General features: G+C 33.8%; 1 protein-coding gene across 8 annotated transcripts in view; it reads right to left on the bottom strand.

Annotated features, from left to right (window-relative positions):
- Positions 1-13,788, bottom strand: part of ANKRD17 (ankyrin repeat domain 17) — a 167,864-nt gene that overhangs the window by 128,933 nt on the left and 25,143 nt on the right. The window contains exon 1 of one of the 8 annotated variants that reach the window (XM_057729154.1): positions 2,820-2,895. The exons of the other annotated variants lie outside the window; for them this stretch is intronic. Coding sequence (XP_057585137.1) covers positions 2,820-2,873 — 54 coding nt within the window. The 5' untranslated portion in view covers positions 2,874-2,895. Of the gene's footprint in view, positions 1-2,819; positions 2,896-13,788 lie in introns of those variants that run through there. 8 annotated transcript variants of the gene reach the window in all.

Genomic DNA, 13,788 nt, shown 5'->3' on the forward strand with positions numbered 1-13,788 from the left:
TGACCTCTCATATGTTTTATGTTTTCATATTTAAAAAGCTATGTATAAACCTCAGGTTTATGTAGGCCCCCAGCCCTTTTCCATCATGTATATTTGGTTATTTTCCTGAGTTTTAGTTAAGGTGGGCAAAAGGAACAGGAACACTGTGACTACTTTGGTTGGAGAAGAAAATTACTGACTGGATTATTTGGATAATTAAAATAACCAAGTTATTCTATTAAATTCATTACCTTGGAGAGCTGAGGAGCAATGATATAAGCTGAAATCAATCTTTCCCAGTTTTACTGTAAGTTTTAGAAACACAATATTTTACTCAAGATTTTGATGATCATCTAAAAATTTGGGTTAAATACACGTGGGTATATATAATAAACAATCACAATTTAAAAGGTAAACCATAACGTTATGAGAATTAATCTGCACTAATTCACTGATGATGTTGATTTTTAATTTTCATTAAGATTTAATCAAAAAGCTCCTTTTAAAAATATATGATTCAAAAGACCAAGTTACATTCAATGACAGAAAAAAAAAATAGAAGGAATTCAAAGTTTAATGTAAATAATCAGAAATCTACATAAAATTCCAGATGCTTAATAGTCATAAAGTCCAAAATTATGGTGACAAACTTCAAATGGCTCAATATTAGATACAAAAATAAAATTGTCACCGTGGTATATAGATGAACTTCATTATTCATTATTAGACATTTACACAAGGAGTTAATCCATTAAAAATTTTTTTCTAGAAAACTCACTGTATAAAATATATCTATTCACTTGCAATATGAGGTACTTTAGAAAATGGTACACTTAGCTTTAGAGTTTGCAACTTTATTCTTTTTAAACTTTTATTTTTAGCATTAGGCCATTATGAGTACTTTTAATTTTGGAAAAGAAGAATATTTTATTACTAGTTGGAAAATTTTCACTTCTAGTCTGCCAATAATTGACAAATACTCGAGTTAAATAAAATAATATTAAATAAAGAGAAAACTAATCACTTAGTATAGTTTAATGCGACAGGTGTATAGGAACCAAATTAAGAGAAATTGAAAATTAGGACAAACAATTAAAATTACAGGTAAAATAACCTCTGTAACTAACTAGTAACTATGAATAAATTAGGTAACATAAAATCTTAACATGACATTAAACACTTTTGTGTTTTAGTGGGAATAATGAAAAGCGAATTTTTAAGAAAGCATTAGAAAAACCTATACTTAAGACATAAAACTGTACCCAAGTGGGTTTTCCCCAGAAAATAAATAAGACTTCTAAAATCTGTTATCTGCTGAAATTTTAAATGATCAAAGAAAATGTCAGATAAATTTACTGAAATCTATAAGGTACACTTCTTTTAAAATCCAAAGCAAATTTTTTAAAAAGCAAATAAAAATGTCCCACTAGAACTTTATAATTAGACTTGTTTAATCTGAACCACTAATAGTCATGTGACCACTGCTAATTACTAAAGTTCCTTGATGAAAGTATATATCACTGTTTCTAGGTCAATAATTCACCACATCATTTCCAAGGAAACTCACTAATAGTATCAAAATATAAAGAAGACAAAAAGAGGAAAAGAATGGAAATTAACCAGAGAATTCAAGTTAGACAATAGCTCTTAGGAGAGGGGAAAAGAGTATGTTGGCAGGTGTCTGCAAGAAGCTAGATAATACAATGGAATCAGTTTTCATTCTGCAGAACAACCATGAGACTTGCTGCAATGTCAGCTCCAAGCACACACTGAGGGACTCCAGAAAATGCTCATTGATCATGCAGCACTTTATAATGCGCATAGGCTTTTTTCTCCTGTTAACCCCGCCTAGCTTTCCTTTGCAGCTTATTCTCTCAAGCCCTCTCCCCCTAACAAATTCTCTTCCTGGAGTAAAATATTTAACAAATTATCTTAACAGTCTAAGTATCAGCAATACCACTCACCATCATTAAACCATCATGAAAATTAGCCAGCTTTTTTTTTTTAATGAGGGGGGGAAATCCTACAACCCCCAAAATAAGAAAATGGGATTTAAATATCTATATCTATAAATACAAATATCTGATGGTATCCAACGCCAAAATCAATTATAGTTTCACTTTGACATGTATTTCCTTGAACTCTTTTATACGCAAATAGGTTCTATAACACTAACACAAACAGGAAAGAAGATGAAATATAATTTAAAATTCTCATGACTCAAAATGCAGATTTTTGTGAACTCTCAAGCATTAGTGCCTTAAATTTTACAGTCTTTCAATTTTTAATTTAATAATTTATTTTAATCAAAGTCACATGAAAAACCTAGAACCAGAATGTACCAGCTAAATTAAGCAATTAGATTGAAACATATGCTTAATTTTACCCTAGAAAACTAAAATATCCAGCTGTTTTTGCTAGTTAACTACAAGCAGAGTTTTGGGCTTAGATATGTAAATGAATTCTAAGACATATGATACTAAATCTACTCAAAGCTGCTTTGCAGACCCCACCTTCTAATGAGTTAATCTAAAGGTCACCACCAGCACAAGGCTTTTTATTAAGTCCGAGGCCCTTTCTTTCTTTTTTCCCCCCCATCAAACGTATATCTACAATTTACAAAACATTAAGTTTAAACAAAATAATTCTAGACTTGTTTAGCAATCATGTGAACTACACTGGCACATTCTGGCACGGAATAAGGTCTGACGGTATCTTGCTTTTATGCTCTGCCTCTCTTTGCTCTCTCCTCTAATCTATTCATCTGGAAAATAATTCCGGCAGATAAGATTTCTTTGTTCAGATTTCAACTTTCATTTCATTTACAAACCTAGCCCTACCTCAAGAATGTCTTCTAGAACATATGCTTCCATTTCAGCCGCTGTCTCCACCATGTTTTATCAAACTGCCATGTTTCTTACTGCACTATGATTAGATCATTGCCAGCAGGAACACTCCTCTGTGTCAGCAAGGGAACAGGAAATGGAATGTTCTATTACATGCCTAAAGCAGCTTAGCTGTTCACTAGCCAGGCATCTACCAAAAGAGCAGGGGGTGACTCACTGTGTATTTTTTAAAGATACAGAAGGTCTATTCCAAAGCAAACTTCTGTCAAGCAACTCCAACAGACAAAATAGATAGTCTCCTATTTTACCATTTTAAATTTTAAAACTCTAAAATTTCAAAAAAGAAATAATAATGTATTTTTTTTTAAAGCTATTTAAACACATCTGGCTTCCTGGTTGAACAAAAGAGGTTGAAGTGGGTTACGTAGCAATTTATCCTTAATAAAGCCTTGTAGTGAGATTAATGGCTGTATTAAATATGCAAAGGAGGAGGCAAGGTAATACCAAATTAGGAATTTGTTCATGAGGTAAATGCATTATAACACATATATTACAGGTATTGACTTGAGAGTGTCAAAAATAATAATTTAATGTAGTTTTTTTAATGGTAAACTGGTTTTCTATAAACTAATCTGTTTAGAAATATCTAAGAGAAATGAGATTAACATTCAACAGATTTACAATCACTGAAGTAAGCCATAACACATCCCGGTTATATGCATTTTCTAGGAATGCCTTTAACTTTATTTACTTTACCAAAGAAATGGCCTCCCCCAACCTTATCATAAATACTACAAAAGACTAAAATGTTTCAGGTGAATAAAATTCAGAAACTCTGTTTCTGGATCATTAAATAGCAAATAAAGTGTGTGACTGACAGTAGAGCTAATTTTGTATCATATTTATCACGGTAATTGAGCCTTAGTTTAGTAAAATTTTTTACTTTGCCAAATTTCTTCCTTATATAATCTAGAATATAGAAAATGCAATGGGAAAGGAACAATGTTTTATGCTCTGTAGTATTAACAAAATAACCCTGCACTTGTACGAGTGCCATACGAAGTGAACTTGAAGTGATCCCTCAATTAGATTTAACCAATCTAATTATAACTCTAAGGTGAACAGTTCTTCTAATCTAATTTTTCCTAACATAACTAGAGAAAGTCAATTTTTTAAAAGAAAGGAAAAAGGACAAAATTAGAGGAGGGAGTTATTATTAACACATATGGTCAAATCTAAGTGATGATATGAATGGCCTTTCCAATAATGTCTCCTCAAAAGTGATGCCATGTTTTAGTAGAAAGATTTTGTTCTCTTGGGCCTTAGTTTATTCATCTGTAAAAAGGGATAACATTCACTCAACAATGGTTTATCTATTGTATATCAGAAACTATCCTAGGTACAGTCAACAAAACAGATAAAATTTCTTCCAAACAGGTTTATACAAAGATTAAATGAGATAAAGTACCTACTACTCAGTTTCTGATATTTAGGAGACATCCTCACTGTGTCAGGCAATATACAAGTCATTGTTTTTTAAATAAACATGTTATTTAACCCTCACAATACCCCAGGTGATAATAATTCAAATCAGTAACATTAATAATTACCTTGTGCTTACTATATGTGATACACCATTTTAAGTGCTTTGTATATATTAACTCACTAAATATCTCAATAATCCTAAAAGGTAGGTACTATTATCATCTCCATTCTGGAAACTGAGGTACAGAGAAGTTAAGCAGCTTCCCCAACTTAATCCCAACCAAGCTAATTAAGCTAAGAAGCTAAGATTTGAACCCAGGTACTTGGCTCCAGAGTCTGTCCTCTGAACCAACTACTATACCTCCTCCAGATGATAAGATCCTTATTTTACAGATGAGAAACTCAAGTCGCAGACAGTACATAGTTATTCGGTAGAGTTGAGAGTCAAACCCAGAAAGGTCTGACTCCAAAGGATGTGTGAAATTAATGGAAAACAAATGATATTAAAAATGTTTTCCCTCAGACCATATATAGTGCTTACATTTATGTATGGGTATGTCAGGCATTTGGAGGCTTCTCAAAATAATGTCCATTGTTAAGACATAGCTTATGAAGAACTAGAAAACAGGGTCTTACTATTTCCCTCCTTCCAGCTCAATCCTTTCCATACTTCAAACTGCTTCATCCTTAGATTAAGAGAAGTCATCAACAAAGTTTCTTTCTCAAACCTTCTTCCAACAGAAGCAAGTAATGACAGATTTGAGTTCAAGGAACTCATGTTCAAGCATTCTTACTTTCCATAAGCCAAGAACAGGCTTTCCAACTTTGACGAGAAATTGGACCCCCTAAGGTTCGAGCCAATCAAACTCTTCACTATCTCCTTCCCCACTGTTCTAGGATTATATGGTGCTTCTCTTACAGTGTCTGACATTCACTGTTAAGTTTTTACCAATTAAAATGGCTTTAATACAGAATTAAAGATGTTTATATATATCATTTATCATGTCTCCCCTTTACAGATCACAAGCTTGATGAAAGCAGGCAATGCTTGTTTGCCACCATATACCCAGGGCCAGCACAGTCTCTGGCATAGAGCAAGGACTTAAGTATTTGTTGATTAAATAACAAATGCATGAATAAAGGAATCAACTGATGTCCAGTTATGCATCCTAGTCCCTTTTAAAGTACTGCTACTACTAGGAATTACTGCTGATGACAAGAACATGTGTTCTGTGACTATAAGGGAGAGTCAAAAATTCTCTGCACTTTGGCTGTAGAATTTACAGAAATTTTAATTTAACCAAAGTGCGGAGAATTTCTGACTCGCCCTCGTATTATCTTAAGGTCAATGAAATAAGATATGAGAAATAATGAATATACACAAAATCTGTATTTGCGAATTTCTTTAATTTTTTGTTATACAGCAAAGTAATTATTTCTTCTTAATTTTGTTTCTTTTGCTAATATGAGGACCTATGCCACAGCATAGGATACTCTGGGCAAAAGTGTGCATGAAAGGAGATTCATATACATCTGTCATAAGACCCTACATCCTAATAGTAAGCCCCCTTCCTTCTAGTTTAACCTCAATTTGTAGGCAAAAAAACCTGTTTTCCCACTTGCCACCTATGACAAAAGCATTAACGCATAAACAATAGTTAATCTACTAACAGTTATGCAAACAAACGAACAAATGTAACAAATCATAAAGGAAAATACTACAATAAGAAGATTCAAATATCTAAAATAAAGAGAAAAGCCTCCCATAAAAAGTGGGGGAAAAGGACAGAAGCAGCTCAATAAATACCAAGACTGGATAAAGGAATCTTCTAAAATTTACAATTTTATTTAGGACCAGCACTGATTTCTTTGACCAAGTAACAAGAAAACCAAACACACACACACACACACACACAAACACACACACACACACAATGCTGACAAACAAGCAACTGTATTTTGTATGGTCTAACATTTTGTTGACGTTTGTTCCACATAAAACACTTTTCAATCAAACAGTCCTTGTAAAGAAGTTCTGCTCCCATCAATTTTTTTTTCTATTTAGAAAAGGGCAAGACTTTTCAAAATTCACATTTTCAAACAAAACAAGGACAGATAATTGATTGCTGCATAAATATAATTATTTCACTCACCTACATAAAAACAAACTACTAGAAAAAAATCTGAACCAACTTCACCTCTCAAAATGTATGAAATGTAGTCATTACTTTATAACATCTCTATTTTTCTCTCTTCTACTCTGTAAGTTATATTTTAGCAGAGGTGTAAAATAGCCTCAACAAAGCATAAATGACATACATACATTAAAGAGTTAAATATAATTTAAATTAAAAGGCTAACAAAATCTAGTCAAATTTCTAATAGCCTATATACATTATTAAAATAACACAATCCCCATGAATTTACCTTATATTTCTCCTAAACCAATCATGCCATAATATGACTTGGGGGGGTTCTCGATATATGTCCAATATAGCACAGTAATATTCTTTTCACCTTTTTTTAACTATGGTTTTTATCTACAAAGTAATACATATACATGGAAAACATTCCTGTATAAAAGAGAATATAGGGAAAAGTAAACCTATCTCTCACCAACTACTAAAAGGCACAACTAGTATATTCTTCAAGAAATAATCTACATATATGAAGCATATTTTAGTGTTAAGATTTTTTATACAAATGAAAGTATGTTAAGCATACTTTTCTGCATTTCCATTTTTTTTTTTTTTTGGCACACGGGTTTAGTTGCTCCGTGGCATGTGGGATCTTCCTGGAGCATGGATCAAACCCATGTCATCTGCATTGGCAGGCGGATCCTTAACCACTGCGCCACCTAGGAAGCCCTCTGCATTTCCATTTTAAAAAATGAAATACTCCTGTTTCAGATTAGTATATCTCTCTTTGATTTTGATAGTTGCTCACATTCTCACTAAAAAACTACTATAATTTATTTAATCAATTCCCTTTCGATGGGCATTTGTGTTGCTTCAACATTTCATAAAACTGCAATGAACATGCTTAACAAAAGGGCATACATATTCTGCACATACCTGAATATAACTGTACAGTAAATTCTTTGATGGGTACATGTATTTAAAACTTTATTACCAAATTGCCTTCTAAGGTTGAATTAATTTATACTCTGATAGTGAATGAGAGACTGCCTGCTTCCCTACAAATAGTATTAATGATACAAAGTCTATTAAAAGAAACCCAGATCATAAATAAGCATGTTTTAAAACCTGTATCTAGATTTATCCTTACTCCCTCATCATTTTTATTTTTCAAGGAATCACAAATGAAAGTTACAGCTCCTCTCATCTAACTTCTGTCCCCGTAACAAAAAAATACATTAATTCCCAGATGGATTAAGAACTTATTTACCAAAGGGGGAAAAAAAGAATCACAATGCGATTCTATCTGTATATATGTAGTTGGAGAAGAGAGAAGAATGGGGAGTCAAATGACCTACCCTTTTAAAAAGTCTATTTCAGTTAAATACAGATTCGATCCAGGTTTAATGATTCTTTAAGTTTTGAAGTTTCTGCTGGATTTTAGTATTATAAAGATTCGGAATTCTTTGGGTATGTTCTTATTAAGCTAAATTAATAAAATACTGTTGGGTGTTCATGTTTGCCTTCCACATTTATTTCAAACCATTCATTTTTATTTTTATTTAATTTTAAAAATTATTTATGTATTTATTTTTGCTTGCGTTGGGTTTTCGTGGCTGCACAAAGGCTTTCTCTAGCTGCAGTGCACGGGCTTCTCATTGCAGTAGCTTCTCTTTTTGTGGAGCACGGGCTCTAGATATGTGCGCTTCAACAGTTGTACCACATGGGCTCAGTAATTGTGGCTCGCGGGCTCTAGAGTGCAGGCTCAGTAGTTGTGGTGCAAGGGCTAAGCTGCTCTGTGGCATGTGGCATCTTCCCGGACCAGGGATGAAACCCGCGTTCCCTGTATTGGAAGGCAGATTCTTAACCACTGTGCCACCAGGGAAGTCCTGAAACTATTCATTTTTAAAGCATAAAATTCTAAAGTAATCCTTGCATCACTGGAAAAAAAATCAAATGCAGACTAAGATGAAGAAGACAGGTTTTTATTAATACAAAAAGCACTAAACAGCTTCTCTCACAGATTCTTCACATGTATCCCAGGTCTAATTTGATGACAATATTTAAAAAAAAGAATGATTAAAACTTCACCAGAACCTCCAAAATAAATGTTAACAGTTGGACAAGCTTCTAGATATGTGAGGAACCCCTAAAAGGCTTGGGTGACAAAGGATTAAGTAAGGATACAGAAAATTATAACCTCATATAAAATCAAGGAAAGGCCATCCAGCAGTGTATTCTAAATGTGAGGAAGGGTATTTATTGCTTAAATAAAATTTTTTCAAGGCTAACACTATAAAAAGGCCCTAGTAAACCTTTTTTTGAAAGAAAGATCACCATTACTATTTTGATCATTCATTTATACAAATATTTACTGAGTGCTTACTAGATGACAGGCTTTATATAATACAATGGATATAGAATGACAAAGTTACTACACCTGCAAGAGTCTAGAATTTAGAAAAACTTGATCCTAATTTTTGACAAAGTCTAAAATCAAAGTCTTCAATGATTTTTTTCATCTTCTCTGATATATAGTCCCTTTCTATTTTTCTTTAATCTAACATAAATAAAGCTCAAAACTCCATTCAGAACAGTACAGAAAGTATTATTATATTTAAACAAGTATTTCATCCAGATGTGTCCCATGTATAGAACTGAATACATGCACAGTCTTGTCCAAATATAAGTAATATACTAAGCAAAGTAAGAAACAAAGCAGCTTTCCCTCCTTTCACATCTCCAATTACAGTTGTGCCTGCTGGACACTTGGATTTGTCATCTCTACCCATGACAGGTCACAGCATGAATTCATTCTTTGCCTAGTATTTCACAAGAGGGTCTATGTATACAAAACTGACAAGATATTTATTAAGAGAATATTCACCTCCCAAATTTGTCTGTACAACAGTTCAAATAAAAAAATTAAAAAAAAAAACAAGTACATATATAATAGGAATAACTTACTTCAATACCTCTTGGTTTTGTTTCAAATAGGCTAAATCTACTGATAGTACAGCACTCTCAATTTGGCTAGCAACACATTAACTGTCTTCTGTTCCAAAGCAACAAGTATCTACCAACAAAAATAAATATACCACACACACACACACACACACAGCCTACCTCCCTACCCCCACCCCACACGCACAGTGGAGGAGAGAGTAGAGAGCCTGGGATTAAAAAAAACAAATTACAACAAGAGACAAATCCAAAGCCAATTTTTTTGAGTAACCAATTTCTACTACCCTTCTGAAGGACAACTGTCTTACTCTAGGGGACATAAGAAACAGCTGCAGGTCACTTAAGATAGTATCAAAGGCATGGAAAATAATCAGGATGTAAAAATTACCCAAGTAATCCTGCAATCTCAACTCATTCTCTGGTTGCTTGATGGTCTGGAGTTGCTGGCAACAAGCTCCAATCAGTCTGGCTTCTCACAATGCCTGTAAAGTTACCACTCTGTTGTTTCTAGCCTAATCTATTCATAACAAATCTTGAATGGTTTGCCTGCAAGCAATTATTGCAAGTATTCTTTCAGACTCATAATTCCATCTCCTAAGAAATGTATTACATTAAATTGTTCACATTCTCAAAAAATTAGGCCGAAAATTGCAAAATGGGGTCCCTTTTCCACTAACCTGATCCTACCAGAGACTCTAACACATCAGTATTTGTGTGTGTGTGTGTGTGTGTGTGTGTGTGTGTGTGTGTGTGTGTGTATAAAGCAGCTTCTCTCTTCTTCATTCAATATAACTGTGACTCTTAGGTCATCATGAGCATATCTCAACACAGCTATTTTAGAAGCAATGTTACCATTACTTTCAACTTCCCCCACAAATTTCAGATATTCAGTTTTACTACCAAATCTCCAACAAAGACTAACACAATATAAGAAACCAGAAGTTAGTATTACCAACTTTTATGTGTGTGATAAACACTAATATGTCTTATGAAGTCACTACTATTTTTTACAAAACCAAATTTAACCCATATTCGTATCTTTCAATAGCTCCCTCATCAATTTCTTAACAGAGTTAACTATATTTAGAATTAACTTGACAAATCTCTCTTCAAGAACATATATGCCAATGTCTCTCTGTGAAGGTAGTCAATATTGTTTAAAGGGTAGTCACTGAAAAACAAATAGCTTACAAAATGTTTAAAACCATAAGTGCATTGCCAAATATAATTTTATACTTAAAGTTCATTTTCGTATGCTCAAGTAAACCATCTTTCTCTTACATGAATTTCACAATTTCCACTAAAACGCTTAGTTTTTAAAGTATTTCTCATAAGTTATTTTAAGGGTATACATTTGCATGATTTGATTTCTTTTTAAGCACTCCAGCTTGCTTAGAAAACTATAATTTAAGTAGAATCATTATAGATAATATACATAGGTCTTAGGGTCTTTCGCAGTTTACACTTTTAATACTTAAAGGCATATAATAGCATAAGAGTTTATGATTTTTTAAATGAAATATGAAAAACATACAACTAGAAATGTGCTTCCCAAAAGATGTTTCTGATGCAACACTCCTAAAATTAGTCTTTCAAAAAACATTTTACCTATGTACAGTAGAAACAGGATGGCAACCTATCTTTAAGTTGAAGTGACATCAAAATAAAATTCTTTCATTCAACAAATATTGTCCAGCTAGGGACATAATATAAGCCCCATTTTTAGAAGGATAGAAAAGGCCATTTCTATTCCCATCCTCCTTCTTCCAGTTCTTCCAGAAGATACACCCTGCCTCCAGTAGCTGCAGCTCTCCTTGATCACATGACTTCCTTCACATGGACAAACCAGGCTTCTAATCTCAATCTTCAGTACGTCAGAGAAAAATGTCATCTTATTTAGAGGCATTGGTGGGAAGAAGGACTCAAATTTTTCCCATACATCCATATTTTTAACAACCAATATTCTTTTTTTTAAATAAATTTATTTATTTATTTATTGGCTGCATTGGGTCTTCGCTGCTGTACACGGGCTTTCTCTAGTTGCTGCGAGCGGGGGCTACTCTTCATTGTGGTGCACAGTCTCCTCACTGTAGTGGCTTCTCTTGTTGTGGAGCATGGGCCCTAGGCACATGGGCTTCAATAGTTGTGGCACATGGGCTAAGTAGTTGTGGCTCACGGGCTCTGGAGCACAGGCTCAATAGTTGTGGCTCACGGGCTTAGTTGCTCCGTGGCATGTGGAATCCTCCCAGGGCAGGGCTCGAACCCCTGTCCCCTGCATTGGCAGGTGGATTCTTTACCACTGCGCCACTCAGGAAGTCCAACAACCAATATTCTTTTAAAAAAGAATCATGGAAAGGATTCTGGAATTGACATACAAAATCAAGAGTGGAAGCCAGTCAAAAAATAATTATGCATCTTACATAAAAATATTCATACTTACATTCTATGCAACTTCCCAATTTCTTGGAATTAATTTCTGTGTGCTCTCTACTTCTACCTCACATAGTTTCTAAAAACCATGTGGTCCTGGAATGTCACTTTATAAATAAAAGTATTATTACCTAAGTAGCTAAATGCAATACATCTGCAATCTTTTTAATATTATAAATATGACACATGAAAGTGGGATTTTTAAACAATTCAAAGGCCACAAAGGCAGGAGATGAACAATAAGTCTTTTTGTTACTGGCCTGCAACAAAATGGCAATACACTGTACACTGCTAACTGAATTCTAGAGTGGTTACAAGCTTAATTTTAATACCATTTTACTTCTGTTTCTTGATTTACCAGTTTTTATGTGCTATCTGTTGACTGTCCATTGAAGAAATGAGCACTGACCCTTTCTTTGTTGCCCTCTATCTCCCAATTGTATAGGTTATATTATTTTTATTTTATAAAGTTTTATAACTATGCTCCTTAACTATCCCACAACTATAATTAAGTCTACTTTGCATATTTTCTAGGTTGATTCTAAAAACTAAAAATTAATTAACTGCATTTATAATGTGAGTAGCTAAATAATGATCACTTAAGGAAATGTAATTTTATATCATTTAGACATTACTGGTTGAAACAGAATTGTCCATGTATTCTAAGAGTGGAGACACTGGAATTTTCTTCTAGCTCTCTAGTCCTTTTTGAAGGACTGAGATTGCCACTGTAGCTACCAGTTTCCTCCCACCAACACTGCCCTACCACCACATCCTCTATCTTGGATTATATTTTCCATTGTATTATAGTATCTCAAATATTTTCGTATTAGCTACGTAATTTTTCTAAGTGTGACAATGTACTTGTCCTCATATGATAGTGTGGTTAAGTATAAAAAATTTAGGTCCAAATCTATTTTCCACCAAATGGTGAAAATACTGCTTCACTGTCTTCAAGCATTCAGCATGGCTGCTAAGAACTCAGTTACTTGATTTTCCATTTTTTCTTCCCTCTCTCTGGCAGTAACTGAGGATTTTCTTTTTATCCTCAGAGTTCTGAAACTGTACCAGATGTGTCTAGATGCAGGTCTTTTTCTATTCATCCTGCTTGGGTACTAGATGGGCTCTTTTAATCTGAAATTCATTATCTTTTTCTAGCTCGTGAAATTTCTTCAATTATTTCTTTCAATATCTTTCTCCTTCCCACTTTCCTGTTCTTTACTTCTAGAACTCATACTCACAGATGTGAAAACCTTGTGATGTATTTTCCATACCTCTCTCTCATTTTTTCCAGAAATTTTTTTTTTTTGGCTTCACATATACAGAGTTCCTCCTCTTTGGCTCCAAATGAACAACTCGGTCTTGACTCATGCTAAATTGTTATTTAACCCATCCATCAAAATTTATAATTTTTTGGTTCTCTGCCACTTTTTCAGTGAAACTATAATTAATCATTGCAATGGATTCTTAAATCTTAGTAAAACACACATTACATTTTTTTTCTTTGAAGTTTTCTTTTGAATTTTATCTGAGGTCAGTTGTTTTTTCATTTATCTTAATCCTCTCCCATCTCAGTTCTCCTCAATTGTCTGTCTGTTTATATTGGCATTTAAAAGATTACTCTTGGCTTTCTCTAAGGTTGTTTGGATTTGTTTTCCCAAATGGTGGCTCCCCTAAATGGGAGAGTAGTATTGTTTAAGCAGGCAGGGCTTATAAATAAGCAGGCATTCCAAAAAGAAACCTAAACAGGAAGTCAAGCTTGCTGGGATCCACCAAAACTGCTTTTCTCTGAAGAGGCATGCTTCAGTGCCTCTACTTCTCCCTCAAGTTCCAACACCTCAGAAGTCCTACTGAACTGCTAGTCTACTTTCTTAAAAGAGAACAGTTCTTAGACTTCAGGCCTGAAGGCAGGCACGACTGCCACCAGGGATGTCTAGACTGGAGAA

This window comes from Hippopotamus amphibius, chromosome 3, assembly GCF_030028045.1.
Source record: "Hippopotamus amphibius kiboko isolate mHipAmp2 chromosome 3, mHipAmp2.hap2, whole genome shotgun sequence".
Taxonomy (NCBI): domain Eukaryota; kingdom Metazoa; phylum Chordata; class Mammalia; order Artiodactyla; family Hippopotamidae; genus Hippopotamus; species Hippopotamus amphibius.